The 22662-nt window shown below is 37.5% G+C and overlaps 1 protein-coding gene across 1 annotated transcript in view; it reads right to left on the bottom strand.

The window, feature by feature from the left end:
* Positions 1 to 22662, bottom strand: part of pth1r (parathyroid hormone 1 receptor) — a 96546-nt gene that overhangs the window by 5954 nt on the left and 67930 nt on the right. The window contains exons 3-11 of the mRNA XM_051916968.1: positions 21038 to 21148; positions 18701 to 18825; positions 13026 to 13120; positions 5105 to 5291; positions 4115 to 4268; positions 3305 to 3365; positions 1854 to 1920; positions 1430 to 1524; positions 109 to 250 (exon numbers count right to left, since the gene is read on the bottom strand). Coding sequence (XP_051772928.1) covers positions 109 to 250; positions 1430 to 1524; positions 1854 to 1920; positions 3305 to 3365; positions 4115 to 4268; positions 5105 to 5291; positions 13026 to 13120; positions 18701 to 18825; positions 21038 to 21148 — 1037 coding nt within the window. The remainder of the gene's footprint in view (positions 1 to 108; positions 251 to 1429; positions 1525 to 1853; positions 1921 to 3304; positions 3366 to 4114; positions 4269 to 5104; positions 5292 to 13025; positions 13121 to 18700; positions 18826 to 21037; positions 21149 to 22662) is intronic.

Raw genomic sequence — 22662 nt, forward strand, 5'->3', positions numbered from 1 at the left:
TGGAAAACATAGCATGAATTTAAATATAAATATACAAGTTATTGCAAAATATTTTGGTGTTTATGTACAATCATAATTGTCTACATCTTAAGAAGTTTGAAGTTTTACCTGGAATGAGTTAAAGAGCATTTCATAATGCATCTGGATTTGCCACGGGACCCCAGACACTTCTGTATAGGGCATTGCCATGAACACGATGTAGTGAACGCCAAACAACGGCATGAGGACCAGAGTCGACTTTAACAGCTTTCTGTGGGACACAAACAAGATAAAGAACCAAATGTTATTTAAATTTATAAAACGGTTAGTTCCTGTCCTTGATTCTGATTGGTCAATAGCTGTGTTTTATTCATGATAAAACATGGCTATGACCGCTTCACCCAACGGTTCTGTGTATCACTACACAACACCCTTAGCAACCACTCTTAGCAATGTAAACTGTTTGTTCTCAATTGATATTGTTCATTGAAGCTTAATGTATTATGTAGAAGAGTATTGTGAGAAAGAGATCGAGTGAGCAATGTCCTTTGTTCATAATAAAAAATCTGTTTAAATGTCTGATGTATTATCCTGTCCTTTTAACAGTTAAGGGGTTTTCCCGTAACTGACAGCACTAGTCAAAGCATTTGTCAATTGCGTCTTGTTCTGTGTTCACAAAAATTCAGTCTTTTCAATGTAAAAGTCTTCGCTACTGACTGACACACTCATAAAGACAGTCTTTGCCGCCATCTATTGGCGTAATCATGCAACTTCTGTTGCTGTTCACGGTCAGGGACTATTTTTTTCTTAGAAAAAGTTTACTTCATGAAAGTTGCATTGCATACATATTTTTTGGCTTTAATATTTGTATTGTGTGGTAACCGTTTTATAAAAGCAATAAGGTAATCGAGGCTAGTGCTGTATCGTGAATAATTCATGCCTGAAGGGGTTGCAGGCACTCCGCTTCGTGTCGTACCTAACAACGCCCTTCAGCCGTGACTTATTCACGATACAGCACAGCCTCTCGTACCTTATTGCTTACATATACACTACCGTTCAAAAGTTTGGGGTCAGTACCTTTTTTTTTCCTTTTCTTTTAAAGTAACTTTTAAAGACACTTTTATTGAGCAAGGATCTATTAAATTGATCAAAAATAACAGTAAAGACATTTATAATGTTACAAAAGATTTCTAAAAGATTTCAAATAAAGGCTATTCTTCAGAGAATCTTGAAAAAAATGTGGTTTCCACATTTTTCACACTATATATAAAGCATTATTGATATTGACTGAATTTTGGATCAAATAAATGCAGCCATGGTGAACAGAAGATCTTCTTACAAAAACAGAAAAGTGTTACTGACCTCAAACGGTAGTGCATATTTCAGGTGTTGTTTATTTAAAAAAAATAAATAAATAAATAAATAAATAAATAAATAAATATAATCTTACCTGTACTGTTGTCTGGTGTCACATCTCCCTGCATTTGTTTCTCTAAGTTTTGTTGCCAAGACTCTGATTATATTCAGGAACAACAAAAAATTTACCTTTGGGGAAAAAGTACATATTTAAAGGATCATATCTGAGACTTAGAACTAACAGACACATGAAATAACTCCTGAAGATTCTTACACTGTATTCACATGAAAGAAAATGGCAGATAAATAAATAGAATATTTGAAATTTACTTGAGACACATGTGTGAATCATGCAAAGGTCAACAGAACTTAAACTACTAGTCAAAAACTTGTACACACTTGACTGAATTTGTACTTCTTATGATTTTAAAAATATAAAACTTAAGCAAAAAAAAAAAAAAAAAAAAAAAAAAAAAAACTTTTTTTGAATGAATTTCTTTTTACTTATGGAAACGTACAACAATTGCTGTGAGAATAGGGATCTGCACAATCCATTTCAGGTTTCCTGCACTTAAATCCCAGCACCTGTTGATTATAAACCAGATCAGATACTTAGAAAGATCAACCCAGACATCTCATTAACATTATATAATATAATATATACTTTATAGGGGTGGGACAAAATATCGATACGGCGATATATCGTCGTCCTTCTCTGTGCGATATGAGAATCGATAAGCTGGCGCCAAATATCGATATTTCTCTGCTCCCAGTGTCGCTAGATGGCTAGAAGGCGGCACTCAACACATGAAATGGAAACGTGAACATAAGTTAACTAGTCTAAGAAAAAGAAGTTTTTAACGGGATGGCGGACAGCAGTGTGAGTAAAATGATAGATGCCCCAGCCACGTTTAAGTTGTGGGTGCACTTTTATACCATTGATGTGACAAACGTAGACATCTTTGACGTTCTTCACTGAGCGCTTACACAGATAGGCAGGGGATCATTTGAAAGCAGGCGTTTATCAGCGGATTCGTCTATCAGCAGATATATTAGGGATCCGCTGAGAGACGAATCCGCTGATAAACACCTGCTTTCAAATTCTGTGTAAGCGCTCGGTGAAGAACGTCAAAGATGTCTATGTTTGTCACATCCGCTGATAAACGGCTGCTTTCAAACGCTCCCGTTTGAATCTGTAAGTGGCAAGCGCACGCTGAAAAACATCAAAGATGTCTATTTACAACAAGTTTATGAACGTGAAGCGTTGATCATTGTAGCCAATCACAGACATGTATGTTGAGCACATGAACACACAATAGCCAATCAGAGGTGTTAAAGGATCCGCTCAACAGCGCTCAAAATGCTAGGCTAAGCTGGTATCGTCACATTTTTAACATTTTAACATACCCAAGTTGGTACCTTTGACAACATATTCCCAGGATTATTTTAAGGAAGCTGGTAAACATGTTCCCAGGTTTAAATAAAAGAGGTCATTTTTTTAATGTACCAGGTTTATATAAAACAAGTCGATAAGCAGTTAACTAAGGCTAAATGTATCAGTTTACAAAAAAACGAAAAGTTTAAGCTTCTAAAAAGTATAAGCATAAAATGCTTAATTTACTTGAAATGTTAAATTTTATTTACAGACTAAAAAACGTTTTGTGCTGTTTTAAACAGTGTGGACTTTAACAAAGAGAGAAAACCTGCACTTAACCTTTTCACTGCCATTTTTTTCATAGTTAGATATCGTAATTATAGGATTGTCTAGCAATATATTGATTATCGCAGAATCGCTACCGTGATATTATCATTATCGTAACCCATGTATCGTGATAGTATCGTATCGTGAGGTACCCTGCGATTCCCACCCCTAAAACTATACATAGATACCATGTTTTTACATGAGTCTTTTACAAAACATCCTTCATGTGCATACATTATTTACCATGCAGAGAATATTTTATCTTACTCAGTGTCAGCAAGAGTGGCTCTCACGCTGGCCCAGATGGTGACAAACATCGCAGGAACACCTGTGTAGAGAAACCTTTGGTGACCAAGTTCTACATACAGAAGGACAGATGGATTTATTTTACACAATACTTTATTTATTTTTCACAATACTGATTTTTGATAGTCTTGAATAACATTTATTTAAAAAAACAAACAAACACTGTATGCCATGATTTTTTATGAATGTATACAGGATCAGTTAATATATTTAATATATTTATATATCAGATAATATATTTCAGCTATCATTGTAAACGAATAAACATTTTTTTTTTAATAGTACATTTTTGGTGGGACCAGTGAAAATGCTGGCAGAGCTTGTTTATGTATCATAGTCTAAAGCTGAAGTACTGCCGCAGCAGAAGAAAAATCCTATTGTTGAGCCCTGGCTCTGCAACCGTGGTTTAATCAACAGAGAAGTGGCTTAACGCCACAGCATCCACATTGTATGCGCTGTGCATGTCCAACTTTTCCGCACAGTGTGTACAATGCAGGAGCCGTGGAGTCCAAAGTACATCCGCAAATGTGTCTCCAAAAGATACAGCACATGCCACTGCGCTGCACTGGAAACAATTAGCAACACTTGAGTAAAAAATCTGTTTGGTTTACTAATCGATAGCCCACTTAGTTATTTATTTCAAATAAAATGTCTGAAGAAAGCAGTTATTAAATCTTTTGGACATGATTTGGTGTCTGTAGCCAGAAGCTGAATAATTATGTCCTAGTGTTGTGTACTGGAGATAAAGTGTACGTGAACAAGTCTACTCACCCCATCCAATCAGAGTAAAGCCCCAAAGGTACTTCCTGTCTGAGAAGAAGGTCATGAAGATAAGGCTGTGCAGGTACAGGCCTTCCACCAGAATCCAGTAATAATTAGTCGCCAAGAAGTACAAGAAGAGAGTCACAGCCACCTTACAGCCAATCTTGAAGGGTATAGAAAAATCGATTCAGCACATAATGATTAGAAGCATGTGTTCATTTGCTCTTGAGATATAGACAACATGCAACTTGACTAACCCCCAAAAATCATTCTTTACATATAAGGACAATTTAAAACAAGTTTTGAAAGATAATGTGAGTGCTTGCCAAGGTGTTCTGAAGTTTTTAGTGCACTGCTATTCAATTACTAGGATCACGGTTACTCTCGTAACCTCTGTTTCCTGAGATGGACATTTTGTCAGTAGCTGACATTGTGTGGAAACACCTTCGACCACCTCTGAAAATACTGAAGCCTTATTGAACCATGCAGGTGTCTCAAACTGGCCAATGCTGTTTTAGTGCACCAAATGGAGGCAGCTCACAGCCTATATAAAGCGGCGCCAATCGGCAAATCCTCAGGGAAATTGAAAGGGAACCGGTGGTTGCTGGGTGACTGCTTACTGATCCAAGACAAAAGAAGCCACTCTCAACTCTCTATTATATCCTGGTCTCTAGATATGGCTTGGGACCCATATTCATGCCAAAAGAGAATATTCATAATCCTTCCTGATACTGGGTTTGAGTAACTACCATAGTTACTATAATAGTCTTAATCATAATATTTAATTAAAAATGAAATGTATTACATAATTTAATTCCTATAAAGCTTAATTGAAAACCTTGTTTATGCATAAAATCCTGGTTATGCATACAGTGTATGTGGAAATTGCTACAGGGTCTTAGTGGCATGACAACAACAAACGCTTTCAGATGATAACGGTGCTCCCACCAACACAATGAACTTTACTGTGAGATATGATTGTATGTGTGCTGCACTTACAAACTGGGTTTTGTTGGCAGGAGGGGCTTCTGTGATGGATTTGAGATCCTCCACAGTGATGCGTTCCATTTCCTGTAATGCAGCACCAGAGTACAACACCACATCTTTCACAAATATACTAATGGCCCTCAACATGAACGATACGAACAGGTGCATGTGGATGTAGTTCCTGGTGCAGTGCAGCCGCCTAAAAGAATAAAACAGAAAAAAAGAGAGAAATTAGGTCAAACAGGTGTTATTTTGTAATTAGGTGTAAATAGTGTGAGGTATCAAGGTACATAAAATCACAGAACTCAGTACTATGCAATAGTAGATACTTTGAGCTGTGTATGTCTGTGTTTGGTTGCTCTCCAATGCCCTTTCACAGAGGCTAAAAGAACAATACTCATCTTAATTTGGGCCAGATGAGTCTGCCGCTGACTGTAACACATTCTTTGGATTTAAAGGGTTCAGAAAGCACAAATGTTGAAAATCTAGGGCTCAAAAAGTAAGCTATAAAAACAAAATTGCAAGCATGTGTTACCCAAACTCCCTTCAGTTTGTCTACACTTTCTCAAACTAGTTTGACCAGAGCAAGTCTATTAAGGAATAGCTGCTCCAGATTTGTTGCAGTCTTCTGAAAAAAAATTGCCCTCATCTCATCTCATCTCATCTCATAGTGTTTACAATACAGCTGTCAATATGTAAAAACTTATACAAATCTATAAATATATATATATAAATATATTTGACTATTATGTAGATACGTTTGAGCCCACCTCAAACTACTTACCAAGAATATAAAAAGTAATAGGCAGATACACCGATCAGGCTTGGTAAGTAGTTAATGATGTAAAAGAAAACGTGATTCATCAGACCAGGCCACCTTCTTCCATTGCTCCATGGTTCAGTTCTGATGCTCACGTGCCCACTGTTCGATGGACAGGGGTCAGCATGGGCACCCTGACTGGTCTGTGTCTAAGCAGCTCCATACACAACAAACTGATGCACTGTGTATTCTGACACCTTTCTATCAGAACCAGCATTAACTTCTTGAGCAATTTGAGCTACAGTAGCTCGTCTGTTGGATCGGACCACACGGGCCAGCCTTCGCTCTCCACGTGCATCAATGAGCCTCGGCCGCCCGTGACCCTGTCGCGGGTTCACCACTGTTCCTTCCTTGGAGCACTTTTGATAGATACTGACCACTGCAGACCAGGAACACCCCACAAGAGCTGCAGTTTTGGAGATGCTCTGACCCAGTCGTCTAGCCATCACAATTTGGTCCATGTCAAACTCGCTCAAATCCTTACGCTTGCCCATTTTTCCTGCTTCTAACACATCAACTTTGAGGACAAAATGTTCACTTGCTGCCTAATATATCCACCCACTAACAGGTGCCGTGATGAAGAGATGATCAGTGTTATTCACTTCACCTGTCAGTGCTCATAATGTTAAGCCGCCTTTCCACTGCACACGACAAACGACAGCCGTTGGACCAGAAATCATTTATTTCCAATGGAGAGTAATACGGGGGCTACGTGAAGTTCCGATCATAAGTGAATGCGGAAATTTCAGATCCGAATCGAGCTTCAGATGCGTTGAAATATTTGAACTTCTGCGGCTAGACCGTATGTGACCGGCCGACCGGATATGATGTATTCTAATCAAAACTATGAGCGCAAAGTTAGAATTACCAAAATTTTAACACGTTATTCTGTAAACACTATTTCTGTAAAATGGCGGTTGTTAATTATGTCAGATTTTTTTTTATTATTAATTATTAAATCAATTTTTATGTTTATTAGCTCTATAAAATCTACTATGTTTTTATTTTAGATGTATTGAGGGTCATTTGCTTTGTGTGGATATATTCATACATGCAAATCGTTCAGTTTACCATGGTGAATAAGCCGAGGGTAAACGGTTGCTTCACGACCAATTTCAATGTTCTGTGTGACTGCCACTAGGGCGCGAAATGCGTCAATAGGATTGCAGTTGAAAGGCGGCTTTATGCCTGATCGGTGTATAACGATCGGTAAAATAACGATTTCTTGCCAATACAGACACACACATGTTGATACACCTATCATTATGGTTGCCAGTGGTCTGCCTTTATTTTCTGGTGATGGATAGCCCTCTGCAGATGAATGTGAGCTATTCCCAAACATATCTGATGCACTGCATCCAATAATCTATCTCTGGAAGGTCCAAAGGCTCACCAGACCAGTCGAAGAGAGGAGTTGAAACCCCAAGATGAAGTGGAAAGCTGTCAACCCAGTGGAGGGCTTGTAAAGATAGTTCTTAACATACTCTGCCCAGAGGAGAAACCAACACCAGTCCTGGTTAAGCCTCTCAAGCTGCCCATTGGAACGGGGATGGTACCTGGATGTATTATTTACATTGATGTTTAGTTGTTGGTAGAAGGGTCAGACAGACAAAAAAATCGATGACTTTCAATGAAAGTGTTTTGGGGGTGAAATAAAGAAGTAATGTTGATGGGTGCTGCTACAGTGCTGAAGTCCCTGATTAAACATCTGTAGAAATTGGTGAATCTCTGCTACTCTTTGACAGTCTGATGAACAGGCCAGTCTGTGATTGCCATGCAAGCACCTCCAGCACTTGACAAGTAGCCTAGGAAAGAGATGGTTGGTACATGAAACACATTTCTCAGCTTTCACAAACAGTTGATTGTTAGCCTTTGGAGCCCTTTGTCAGAAACTCCAATGCGGTGGAATGGATCTTTTTACTCAATCATTTACAATGATTTATTTATCATGTCCTTAAAGATTTCTTTTATGAAAGATTGGAAAACTGATGCAGTGTTGGACAAACTAAAAGGCATCACCTTGTATTCAGAATATCCCAAGCTGATAAAGGCAGTCTTCCATTCTTGCTCTCCGTGGATACGGATGAGATAATCGACACTGAGGTGATCGAGCTTAGAGAAAATGTGACCTCATATACCTGTTCTATCAGAAGCAGCGGGTATGGGAACTTTAAAGTTATGGCATTCAGTACTCTGTAGTCAATATATGGCCGGAGACTACTATCCTTTCTCTCCACAAAGAAAAAAACTGCAGCAGCTGGGGAAGTGGATGGATGAAGCCCAAATGCAATGCCACATTTTCCCATCACCTTGGTCTTGGGCAACAACAGGGGGTAGCCTTTAATCTTAGGAGATTGAGCACCAGTCAACCGATCAATGGCACTGTTGTGGGGACGGTGAGGAGAAAGTTCAGTGGCCTTGGTATGATAAACACCATAAAAAAGTCCTGATATTTGGCTGGTACGTTGGGTAGCAGTTCTTTACCCGGCTCAAGCAAAGATGTAGAGAGGCATGGCATGGAGTAAACGGCTTTCATGCAGGCGTAGAGGCAGGTTGCACTCCACTTCAGGATCTCCCCCTACCTCCAGGAGATGACAGGGTGAATAGCTGAATCTTTTTGTTATGTAAGGGTCCGACAAATTAACTGGCTGGGTTATTTATGAGACAGAGCCTGGTCACCCATAAACGCTGTGACAGACAAAGAAGGACCACATGGCGCAGTACCAATGGCTAATTTGTGGATAATGGCAGCATCAATAAAATGACCAGCAGCCCTAAATTCAATACATGCTTGAATAGTGGTTTGATTATTACTAAAGGTGAGTATAGCAGAACAAAACGACCAGGAGCCGTCAGATTTATCTGAAAGAGCGAGACAAGGATTTACCGTAATGGGAGCATGAGGATTTGAGCTCGATGTAGTGGTGCTAACAAGCATTTTAATGGGTGGGATCAATCCGAAAGAAAGTGAGCAAATCAAATCATCAAGGCCATCAGTGAAGGGTACGTGTTGTAGTTTAAGTAAGTTTTGTAGGTAATAAATGTGTTTATAAGATGATTTGTTTGCTAAATGCTACCACCTGCAGGGTCTATTGAAGTAAATAAGAACAGCTAACGGGATAATGGAGGCCACTGTGCTTTTTCGTGGACACATTTAGAGTTTCATTTTATTGCTCCCTTTGCCAAGTGTGTTCCAGATTTCCTAACTGAGACAACTGCCTTGCTCCCACTTCAAAGACTCTGCCCTTTGGAGTGGATGCTTAGGGGATGCTCACTTCCTACTGAAATTCGCCCAGTGAGATTTGACATTACTGCTGAAAACAGTTGTGTCGTAAATTGCTTTAGACTACGAATGAGAACACATATCTATGATAGAATGATAGAGTGTTAAATTTAACATAAAACTTCAGGCTTGCTTAAAATAATGGAATATCTTTTAAAACATTAATGAGGTTACACTTTATTTTACAGTGCCGTAGTTACATTGTATTTACTCAAATAAGTACTGAGTACTATTAATTAACTACATGTACTTACTATAGAGTTACAGTTAGGGTTAGGTTAAGGTTAGTTACTTGTAATTATGCAGAATTTAATGTTATTACTATAGTAAGTACATGTATTAACGTGTAACTACGGCACTGTAAAATAAAGTGTTACCGTTAATGATAAAGTTAAATACAGCACCAGAAATCACACATAACAAAATTAAATTATTACAATGTCCAATGATGTAAATGTGTTATATAAATGTAATGTGGCATTGAAATATCATTGAATAAATAAAATACAATGAACCTAATCATTTATTTCATGAATTCAGTATTCAATAACCTAAAATGCTAAGTAAACTTTTTACATTTCTAAAGCTGTTCATGCATAAAATGTTTACATTGTACAAATGTGCAAAACATTGGATGTCTGACATCATAGGCCACTTTTGTCTCAAACGGATCCTGTATTGAAGTCGACTAAAAGAGTACAGGAATGTCTGCACCAAAATGCCCCTTCCTTCAACACACACAGCAATCAATAGCAAACAAGAGCACCTCGTGAGAATGACTGATCAATTTTGTACTATAAGAGCACAATTTTAAAAATTGTTTCAGAACCTCCACTGGTCAGTAATGATTGCGGGTGTTTGCTGCTTACCAGATATTCACCACAAATTGTGCACAAAGTTCAGTGATTTTTTAAAGCTAAGATTATGATTGTTGGTATGATTTACTGAGTGTTCTGAGATATTCTGGAGGCTCTCTAACAATTTGCCTCTGATTTTGGGCTTTTATATGTGATCTCAATTAACTGTTGTTGAGTGGAAAATCAGGGCTAAAATCATGTAGTTTGTGGGTGACATTGCCTGCAGTTAGTTTACTCTAGCCTTAAATGAGAAATCTTGGTTGTGTTGTTAAAGCTTAGTTATCATGGTGTTGGACAAAATTTCTTTAGATATTGTGATAATATTATTATTGTAAATTCTTTTGGCCAAAATAATCGTGTAGTGAAAATATGATATCGTGACAGCCATAGATGACTGCATATGTTTTTTGTTTTTTTAAATAATAATTTGTGTAGATATCACATTCATAAAAAAGTATTTTTGTTGGCAAAAGAAACACTAGAACTAGAAACATTTATATTGACTATAGAAATGGGCACTTCCATGCTATTTAAGGTTTTATTTGTTTCTATGATTTTTCCAGGCCTGTCTGGGTGGTTGCTAGGGGGGCTAAACAGGCCTGATTGTTGTATTTGGTGATTGTAGCTTTAAAGTCCTAGGACAAATTGCATTTAGAAATTATGGTCTCAAATTAGGGATAATAAAAAATGGCGAGGCAAAAACTAGTCACTAAAATGGTCATAAAAAAAGCTACATCCAAAATGTAATAATAATAATAATAACAACAACAATAATAATAATACTAATAAAATCAAAACATTTTATTACAGACAACTTGTTAACTCAACCAATAGGGCCGATCGTTACATACTGTATGGAGCCGATCGTTACAAACTAAATGTTTGTTCAGAAAAAATATACATTTATTTGAATGATATGTATATCCTTATTGGCTCAGATTGTATTCATATAAACTTGACATAAATATGTGGCCATAATTCTATTGCAAAAGCCATATAATTGATAATTGTCATTTTCTTGCATGATCAGTATTCATTCTATTGTTGTTAATTCAGAGAATGCTAAAAAAAAAAAAAAAAGTGTCATTTCTTACTAAAATGAACAGTTCAAATGCTCGGTTCAGTCCCTTCTTCAGAAAGATGCTGAAATGTGAAGTCTTTTGGGTTTATTTGTGTTATTCCTCTGCCTCCTCTGGAGAGGTTTATGGTGACTGCGTGGAATCGGTTCCCTCCTCGTCATTAGAGTAACTGCTGTTTAACCACCATCCCACTGGGAACGATTGATCGGGAGGTTCCGGAGAGCAGATCTGGCTTCTCGGAGCGTGCCTCACACACTGGAGGTAATGTCTGAGAGTCACCGCGCTGCATGGCTGATGTCCTGGAGCTCATGCACCTGAGACCATACTGCTGACACTGTGAGTGCAGAGCATGGAAAGGCTGGCCGCGGTTCAGCAGCAGCCCAAACGAGCCCTTATTAAAGTCATTTTCCTGACCTGCATTTCCGGGTGCCTAGGCCTCTTAAAAACACGGAGCACTGGAGCCGAGTCAAGCTAATCTGGTACCTGTCAGCGGCTCGTTCCGCACACGACCCGACCCTTTATTTGAATAAGCCCACTGGATAAATAACGAAGGGAACCTCTTTGCATTAATTAGTAATGAAAATGGAACGATTGAACGCAAAAGTAATAAATGCACTCATATGTCTTAGTATTGAAAAGGGGCCAGCACACACACTGGGTGAACTATTAGAAAAACATTCATTTGATGCAGTTCATTTGGAAAACCGATCGCTTTAGTCAAGTCAGAACACAAAGTTTTACTTTAGTTTTAAAAGTTTCTCCACACATTCAAAAAATTTAACCCCTCAAAGCCACTGTGCCTCATTCTTGAAACACGAGCAGAACATATTTCTGCCTAAATCATTTGTAAAGCCATTCATACACAAATGTGACAATTTCAGTAAGGAATGATTTAGACTAAAAATTTGCTCTGCTCATGCCTCGAGAATAAAAGCACATACCAGCTCCAGTTAATACTAAAAAAACATACAAGGCCCAATTATGCCCTTGTACAAAGTCGTGATTACTTGGTGTTGAATTTTTGGCTCTACTAGAACAGGTTTTTATGCTTGAATGTTCAAAAAACACATTATTTTTCATATGTCCTTCATTGTTGCAGCTCCTCTCTTCCCAGTCTGTCAGTAACGCTCTGTTTAGTTCCTGTCTCTATGAAGCCCCTCCTTCTGAAAAGTACAATCTGCTCTGATTGGTCGACTGGAGCAGTGTGTTGTTATTGGTCAAGCACTTCGAGCGTGTTTGGGAAATGTCCCGCCTCTTACCATAAACGCCAGTTTCAACACACTACTAACTAACTCAACCAGGCCCCGCCCCTTTATTTTGTGTTTGCCTTGGGCGGGAATTATTTAAATGAGGAATATTGTGACATGTTCGTTCCCTTAGAAAACTCAATGTCTAAATGTGGATACCATAAAACTAGCATCTAGTAATATAAATGTCAACAAAATGGTGCATTATATTAGACTGTAGCTTAAGAGCACCTGCAGCGTGTGTGTACTGTAGATCAATTTATCACCTAATTGTTTTATAAATCATCACAAAATGACTACTCAGCCTTTGTTTGAAAAATGCATAATTTATGGCCGTAAATCACTTAATTTTCTGTAAAGTTCATAGCTGTGTTACGCAGCAGAAACGCTGACATTGTTAAAGCTCGCAGATATGCTGCCACACTGACATGTTGTAAGCAAGACGTATGCAAAAACTGTATGGATCAAAGAGAAAAGTAAAAAAAAAAAAAAAAATATCAATACAATATCATACAAGACTCACACAAACTTGTTTTCTGCACAGTCCCCAGAAGGAGGAAAAGGCCCTTAAAATTGCTTTTGAAGATTTCTCATTTGTGAAGGGTTTCGTGAATCCTTTCTGTGAAAACAAGGAGGGTTTTTCTCACCGAAAATATCCGAGGATGACTGTGGCCACCATGAGTGATCCCAGAGAGATGGAGTAGCCCACCGTGTAGATCAGGTAAAGTCTGTCAAAAACCTCCTGAGAATGAAGACAACAATAAGAGAGTGAGAACAATAACAGCACCAGTAACAGAACAGGACATGGCAGCAATACAAGTACATTTTAAACATCGTCCACCTTATTGTGATTAAATTTTTTACAGAAAGCAAGCAAAGCTGTCAATCACTTCAGCTCACCAAAACCCGTTATGATCAACAATGTTGTCTGCACTGCGTAATGAATCTCTTGTTTACACTATGTTTGCACTGTGTTGTGATGAAAGCGTGCAGAAACTGAGTTGCGATGGCGAGATTATTGCATTTGTGCTCAACAGACATGGCTGTAATCAGCTATGCTCAGTGCTGCAACCTTTGATGTAACGTCTTGTTAATTTACAAGGCCTTTTCCTTGGACTAGTCTAATCTGGAACCATTTAATTTGTTCTTCCACTTTGACCTTGTCTGAAACAATCCCACAGTTTCTTTATGTTTACTATTATTTACATCACATGAAACTCATGTCAGCAGTGTCTGATTTCTGTTTGGGCTTAAGCTCAAAGCTCAAGCATTTGCATCTTTTGGTGTGTAAACCAAAGCAGAGCTGGTAAAAGAATTACCAACTGAATCTCTGCCTTTGGCAGTTTTTCTGTCAAAAACACAAATGTTTATTTGGAGAGCAAGCTGACACCCTGTGACTAAGGTGTCTGCTCACTGCCTCATGCGAAAACAGTTTGACTTGAAGTTCAGAGGCCTGACAAAAGCTAAGCAGTGAGCGGCCACACTTTCAACTCAGATTACTTCAGGCTGCAGTCAGCCGAGTGACTTCACATCGCGACCGCACTAACTGAGCTATAGCTGGATCAGTGGCATGCATTAGAGGAGAGCAATCCGCGGCTGATAGAACAAGAGATTTGCCAGCTGTTAACATTTAGCATGAGGGGTGATGGCCAAACCCAGCCATCGTGGCTGCATTTATTTTGCATGGATGAATTTTTCATTAACTACAGAAGTGGCTCTTGGGACTTCATCAAATATAAACACGGGAAGCAAAAAGGCATGACCTCAATATATAGATCTCCACTCTCAATCTACGGTGTTACAGTTCAAAGGAAGATGTCTTTCAAAAAAATGGTAAATAGTAAAAAAAAAAATTGGAAACCATAATTGAATATTTGAACATCAAGGTGCAGTGAGCATCCATGGATCTGAGAAGAACATCTGAAAGGCTAATCTACAAAGCAAATTATACCTTTGTGACAGAATTCTTATGAATATGAATAAACTGATCCAGAGATTATCTGACCTGGTAATGAATGAACAAACGAGATACATGAGCAACATGAGCAACTATAAATGTCTGTACTGGATTTTGGCAAATTACCTTAAAGGGTTAGTTCACCCAAAAATGAAATTTCTGTCATTAATTACTCACCCTCATGTCATTCTACACCTGTAAGACCTTCATTCATCTTCAGAACACAAATATTTTTCTGATGAAATCCAAGAGTTTTTTTTTTTTTTTTTTATCTCCCATAGAAAGCAATGTAATTTCCGTCATTCAAGGTACAGAAAGGTATTAAAGACATTGTTAAAATAGTTAGCGTGACTAGGAGAGAGAAGATATTGTTGAATACAGTTGTTATTTTTGTTTTGTTTTTTTGGCAATCAAAAAGTATTCTCGTCACTTCATAACATTAAGGTTGAACCACTGCAGTCACGTTGACAATTTAACCGTCTTTAATACCTAATTTTATGTCTTTAATACCTTTCTGGACCTTGAAAGGTGCAGTGACATTGCTGCCTTTGTGTGCTTCAGAAACCCTCGGATTTCATCAGAAATATCTTAATTTGTGTTTCGAAGATGAACGAAGGTCTTACGGGTGTGGAACGACATAGGGGTGAGTAATTAATGACAGAAATTTCATTTTTGGGTGAACTAACCTTTTTAATGATCCACTTCATCAAGACATTCACATAATCTCATCTCATTTTGATCTATTCATGTAAATTTGTAGAACTAAAACAAATCAAAATGCCTTGCAAAAAGAAAGAAAGTGGCATGAGTGTAAAAGATGTCAGCTTGTAGAGATTGTGTTATATTGTGGTAGATATATCTGCAAAGATATTGCAGAGTAAAGCAGTCCTTAAGTTAAAAGTAAAATCGAGAGCAAAATGAAACGTAACCCAAACAAGATGATACAAAGAAGAGCTTGCTATTAAGCAGTATTTTTTAAGTACACTATAACACAAAGTAGACTTTACAGCTTGCCGCATTAATACAGATTTTTATTTTGTGGTCACAGGTGCAAAATACATGAATTTATTTTTTTTTTAGCTTAGATCCAGTTGCAGTAAAATGAGTACTTTTCATTTGTAAATGAATTAACTCACTGATTTATCCAAAAACAGACATTACCACATGGATATTTATTATGCAAACCATTTTTGTTGCATTTTTAGCAAACTATATTGTGATATATACTGTTACTGTGATGTAACGTCTAGGCCCCATTTACACTGCATGGTTCAAGTGGCCCAATTCTGATTTTTTCCTCCCATGTGGCAAAAATCGGATTTGAGCCACGACTGTGTAAGCAGGAAAAAAAAATGCATGGATTCCGATATTCACAGATCAGTTTCAGGCCTCATTCATATGTGGAAATAAATCAGATATGAATCGGATACGTGCGTTTGCGCCTGCAGTGTAAGCGGACAGATCGGATATTCCCCTGTAAATGTGACTCCTGACTTAATTGAAAAGTGAGTTTGTTTTTTTTCCACTGATGAACGCATTTGGTTTTAATGAGTAAAAAAACCTAGTATAGGATGGCGGATTCGAACCCAGAAGCTGTGACATGTTTAACAAATATCTACCCAAGTATTATTCAACACGCACGCTTCCAGCGGAGCTGCGTACGTACTGTCGTGAGGAATTTGTTTTATTTTGATGTAGGGATGTAACTATTACATTAAAAGGGTTTCTACATGAATTCCACGTCAATAAATTAAACTCAATGTACCACTGAAATTGATTTGTGATGTCATATATGCTATTTTTGGTTCGTTTCGCCAAGTGCAGTGTAAAAAGGAGACATCGGATACAGGTCACTTTTAAAAGAAATGTAAGCATGTCATCCAAAAAAAATCAGATATGGTCAAAAGATCGGATCTGTGCACTAAAAATCCAGCCTGTCTTTGCACACTGAGTCCGAAATTTTTGTATGCGTTTTTTCATCCTAAAAATTCTTCCCGCACAGAAACTTTGCATTCTGAGTCCGATGCGTTTTAATTTATCCATTGCGAAAAAATTTTAGCAAAACAATACAAAATGGAGTCTTCAAGCAGTGAGGATGATTTTGTTGTCCTCTCTCTTCCTAAAAAGAGAAAATGTGTAAACGTGATTGACACAACGTGAGGTCGTATTTATTTTTTTAATGTGCAAAAATTTCGGAAGAGTTAGTGAATGTAACCCTGTTACTTTTGTTGTCTGAACATTCTGAAAAAAAAAAAAAAAGTTAGATGAAAACATCCCGCTGAAATGTTTCTGGTAAAAACGTTCCATGAACAATGTATAAATAATGTTTTTGTGCTAACGTTTTGAGAGCATTATTAAAGACCAGATAAGTTCTATCGACATTACTGGGGAAAAAAAAAACGTTTGTTCTTAACTTTGAGAGAACCTTGTGAGAACGTTCCCTGTTAGCTGGGATGTTCTGTAACCTAGAGGTTCAACAAGTTTTTGTGAACTACATTAATTATGCCGATTCCATTGATTAAATTCAATTCAGACTTCTGCAGTGGAATACTCTTTCCACTGAGGGTTCAGTTTATGTGCATTCCTCATCTAAATGGTAAATAGTTCTGCCCACAGCTCAGCTTTTCACCAGTCTATGCCAAAATGAAAAGCACACAGATGAGAGGAATGAATTTAAACAAAGCTAAACAAACAAAAGACTTCAGTGTTAACATTGATGACTAATGAACTGTGTCTACACAATGTGGTTTGACTTTTAGACCAATATGAAAAAATATTGTCATTTCCTCTCATGTTGTTCCAAGCTATATTCCATGTCTTCTAAAGCCATGATAACTTTGTGTAAGGAACAAATCAAAATGCAAACAATTAGGCAGAAATCACTGAGGGGGAAATTCACTAAAGAGTTGCATCAATTTTCACATGGTAAGTCAACACAGATACCTGTGTCTTATTCACTAACCACCCGCAGACAGTGCTGAAATTGTGCTGCGTTTTCAATATTTAAATTAAGACACTGACATTCCTCTCTGCGCAGACCTGCCTCATTATACACTGTGCTTCATTCACAGTGAAGCAATATGTATGAATATGTGTATGTACAGTATATGTACACCTCATGCAATTACTGCCAAATGAAGTAGTACATGAATGTAGCCTAGTGGAAAAAATGTTTGCTGCTAGAAACTTTACTTAAAACGAGCCAAAGCAACACAATTGCTCAACATTGTCACAACTTAATTGCACTGTGTTCAATCCACATATACTGTATGTCAAATTCAGTTATTATTTCTGTAGGTATTTGTGGTTACCATTGTGCTGAAGAGTGAAGCCTGATTGAAGACTATATTGTGTGTTGCTTCACAGACCATCTATTGTTATGTCACATTTTGCGGCTTTACAGTTCACAGAGATCGTCTGATGATTACGTACAATAGTGGGTTGATATTTCACATCAAAAACTTCAAGCACATACGGGTGAATAATAGCCTTTTCAAATTGATTAATTATCCTGCTTTATAACACTCTGGGCCCTATTTTAACGATCTAAGTGTATGGTATAAAGTGCATGGTGCAAGTGCACTTAGGGCGTGTCCGAATCCTCTTTTGCTAGTTTAACAACGGGAAAAATGGTCGGCGCACCAGGTGCATGGTCCAAAAGGGTTGTACCTAGTCTTTTAATGAGTCATGGGTGTGTTTTGGGCGTAACGTGCAATAAACCAATCAGAGTCTCATCTCCCATTCCCTTTGAAATTAAGGTGCACTTGCACTATGGCAGATTCGCTATTTACATGGCGGAATATAGACACCCTCATCCTGCTGAGTCAGTTTAAATACATGTGTGTATTGCCACAATTGATCAAATAATTAGCCAGTTTCATTTGTCATTACTGCAGATAGGTAATTCTGATACATGCAATGACTATCCATTATGACATGTAGGCATTTTTCTATTTATGCACACAATAATAATCTTTTACACTGTAATCCTTTTATTTTAAATATTTGGCATGTTTGTGTGCTGCTGTGTGTAACAAGCAGAGTGTACACGTGTTGTGCACCTGCCTACAGGCGCATATTACTACAACACTCTTTAAATAACAAAAAAATAAATAAAAAATACTGTGCCATTGACTTTAGACCAGATTTTTGTTGGTCAATTGCGCAGTCGTAGTCAGTTGACTCAAAATAGCAATACGCCAACAATGCGCCTGAACACACCTCATTTTCAGACCAGCACGCCCATGGGCAAACAGATAGGCACGAGTGCATTTGCTATTTAAACAACGTGGCGCTGGATGTGAAAATGATAACTGCATCGGGCTGAAACATTCATGTCGCGTACTGTAAGGTCAAAGGTCTTACCCTCTCTTGGTTCTGGTTGTAATGGGTGAGGAATTTGGCACACTCGCTGTAGTTAGCCCAGGTTTTGTTGTTATTTGAAGCCAGTTCCCAGGTCCCGTTGATGTCACAGCGCCGGTAGGCATGTCCTGGAGACACAGCACAAACATCCTCTAGCAAAGCATCCGTGTCTTCAGGACAATCATGTATTGATTTTCTCAGTCAGAATGACAGAGCTACAGTGTAGGAAATTATCAATGTTTGCCCCATTAGCATTAAACAGTGGCACACATATGGATTAAATTATTGATAAAAGGAATACAATTAAAAAAACAACCGTAACTGTGGACAGATTTGAGTAAGATGTCCAATTAGTGATTTCGTATGCAGGTCTCTAGCTACTGTAATTAATGCATCTCTAAAGCACTATTGTAAATACTATTTTGCAAGGAAACTCTGTGTTTGGAAAGCAGCAAATCAAGTCGAAATGTGTTTCTAGGTTTTCATTTCCACTGTTAGGGAATAGTGTGGAAAGTAATGTGGATGTGTAATGTTGTAGCCAATCAGAGGTAAAATGTTTAATGCAAATGATATACAATACAAATCTAGTTTAAAACAATCATGGCATGTTGATTACACAGTTTTCCACTGATAGAACACAAAGAAGAAAAGATATTTTATTATTTTCTCTAAAGGATTAGTTCACTTCTGAATGAAAATTTTCTGATGATTTACTCACCCCCATGCCATTCAAGATGTTTATGTCTTTCTTTCTTCAGTAGAAAAGAAATTAAGTTTTTTGAGGAAAACATTCCAGGATTTTTCTCCATATAGTGGACTTCACTGGGGTTCAACGGGTTGAAGGTCCAAATGTCAGTTTCAGTGCAGCTTCAAAGAGCTCTACACGATCCCAGACGAGGAATAAGAGTCTTATCTAGAGAAACCATCGGCCATTTTCTAAAATAAAAATTTGTATACTTTTTAACCACAAATGCTCGTCTTGCACTTCTCTGCGATCCGCCATGCATGAAGTAATCACGTTGAAAAGGTCACGAGTGACGTAGGAGAAAGTACAGATTCAGTGTCTACAAAGTGAACGTGCAAAGATTAAGCCAAACGCCCTTTACAAAAAAAAAAAAAAAAGGTAAAACAATGATATCGGACGATTTTGAAGTTGGAGGAGAAAATGAGATGGAGTTTTCGCCCATCTATATGAAAAGTATATAAATATTTTTTTTTTTTTTTTTTTTAGAAAATGACCGATGGTTTCTCTAGATAAGACCCTTATTCCTCGTCTGGGATCATGTAGAGCTCTTTGAAGCTGCACTGAAACTGACATTTGGACCATCAACCCATTGAACCCCAGTGAAGTCCACTATATGGAGAAAAATCCTGGAATGTTTTCCTCAAAAACCTTTTTTTCGACTGAATGACATGAACATCTTGGATGACATGGGGGTGAGTAAATAATCAGGAAATTTAAATCCTGAAGTGAACTAATCCTTTAATAATATCTAAACAACATTACATGCTGATAAACAGAATTTACCTAATGCTAAAATCATAAAACATATCACAGAGACACATGTGACCTTTTGTGAGTGATGAAAACAAAACTCTGAATCAGATTCTTATCATTCTTCAGATTTTGGAAATGATGCTTTGAAACAAACAGTGTGAAATGATTCAAGGAAATAAATGAGCAAATGAACGAGCTCACCAACAGCCCTACACTGTAATAAAAAATTTTTTGAAGTTGTAAATAGAAATTACTATTTTACTACTTCAAAATGTCATGTTTAATTCAATATGTTTCTGAAAATTCTGAGTGAAAACTGCTTCAAAGTAAATCCTACACCAGATTAAATTTTCTGGATAGAAGTCTGATTCATTATATGCACTGCGTTTACTCCAACACTGCTGAATAATAACAAAACTCTAGTATTCTCTCAAAAAATTTGGAATTCTAGCACGTTTTGTATTGTTTTCTCCCTTGGATTGTTTGCTGACATTATTCTTATTTGTCCGTCACTTTGGCACTTTCTGCTAAAAGAATAAATGTAAATGTAATGAAGTTAGGAATCACATTACTAGTTTTCAGTTCACTGTCTAGGTACACAATATATTCGCTTTATGAAAACACACCTTGTTATGAATGTACAAATGTATGGATACATTCCCAAATGTTTGTCTGAAAGACGTGACAAGAATTGGAAGCGTCAACAATGATGCTCTGGCACAGATTCTGGAGGATGTGTCTTCCAAATAAGTGTATGCTGGAGGTTATTCATTATTATCAGGGGATCTCCATGTGCTTTAGACATGTGTCAGTTAACCACAGGTCAGCGGCTGCAGGCTCACCTTTGTGGTTGAAGTCATATATGTACTCTGGGCAGGCAGTGGACACCATCCTTCCAGGAACTCCCTCAGGCCAACATACGATGCCATCCCACTCCGGCGAGCAGTAACCCTCTACAACACAAAGACGATTGACATTTAGATAAAGTGAACTCCACTCTCCACCCACCCACTCCAGCAATACATGAATAACCTCCTCTGCAATTTGAGGACAGTTATAGAGGAGAGAATGTAGTTTCTCTGACACTTGGACACATTTAGATTTGCTCTTCCTGAATGACAAGGCTACAATCTCTACTATTCTCTCTGCTGAATATACTCAGAACAGAACAGAATGTGTCAAACACTGTAACAGTCAGCTGCTGTCTATCTTTCAATGCACTGTTATCTTGTCTGCCCTTTACGTGCATGTACTTTTGTAGTTTGAAGTCAACCTTAAATGACATTTATAATCTGTTTTACTTCAGTAATCTGATGCACAAACCCATTTTATGCGATTACGAGTGAAAATGAAGCAGATGACAAGGATAATGAAAGCAGCATTTTCAACTTTAATGTTTTGGTAAAATGCATCAAAGTTTGACCACATGAGCGTCTACTAGGGGTGTATTGGTACACAAACATGATGGTTCGGTACGTACCTCACGGTTCGGTACGAGTTTTTTATTATTTTTTTTAGTAGACAGTGGTTTATTGAACAAACTGTGTCTCCCTCTTTAAATAAATTAAATTATATTTAACATTTTCTTAAGGATAAAAAAAATCTCAGCTAATGCTGTAAACTATATACAGGAAGCCCTTTCTTGCGCATTACTATAATATTAAAGGTTATTAACAGAGCCCAAACTATTAAATTCAGTTGCTATTTATTTTTTAAATATAATAATTAAAAAAAGTAAATTGCACATAAGGCAGGTTTTGCATTAACTTCCAAATCTAATTATAAAATTATGAAATATGGATCACATTGAAATATGATCATTTACACAGTTGCTGACATAACATATATTAAATAATTAAGACATTACTAACAGGTAAAGTAAATATAATGAATGTATAAGCTAATATAGTGCATATATTTAGTGAAATGCTTCATTTCTCTAGTGAACTAACATGCTGTGGACACTAAATGACTTGCCTGAGGTAAATGTAATGCTACGTGAGATATTATTTTCAAGCTGTTTTATTGATGTCTTTCTGCTGTTGAAACACTGTTTGAGAGATTACATGTAAACATTTCTATGCATAGATCATCTGTTCTTCTTCTGCGTTTTTCCCTGTTGTGGTGGTTAGCAAACAGCGTTGCATTACCACGCGCATCCCCTTCTGGATTGGAGTGTGAATCGCCTGTATTTGTCGTCTGACTGTATGAACCGAACCATGACAACTGTACCGTACGGTTCGGGATGAATACATGTACTGTTACACTCCTAGCGTCTTTGAAAGCAATCTGGTTGAATGCGTGTTCGGCCATCTCTGGAAGTGGTCGAAAATGGACAAGATCAAAACATTTCAGCCCCTGTTTACACCTGTTTTTAAGCATCGTCCCGGATCAATGAAAAAACATCTTAATAGCAGGTGTAGACAGGGCCTTAGAGACAAAAGTGAAATCATGACCTTTCCGAGAT

The sequence above is a fragment of the Ctenopharyngodon idella genome, chromosome 2 (assembly GCF_019924925.1).
Source record: "Ctenopharyngodon idella isolate HZGC_01 chromosome 2, HZGC01, whole genome shotgun sequence".
Classification (NCBI taxonomy): Eukaryota; Metazoa; Chordata; class Actinopteri; order Cypriniformes; family Xenocyprididae; genus Ctenopharyngodon; species Ctenopharyngodon idella.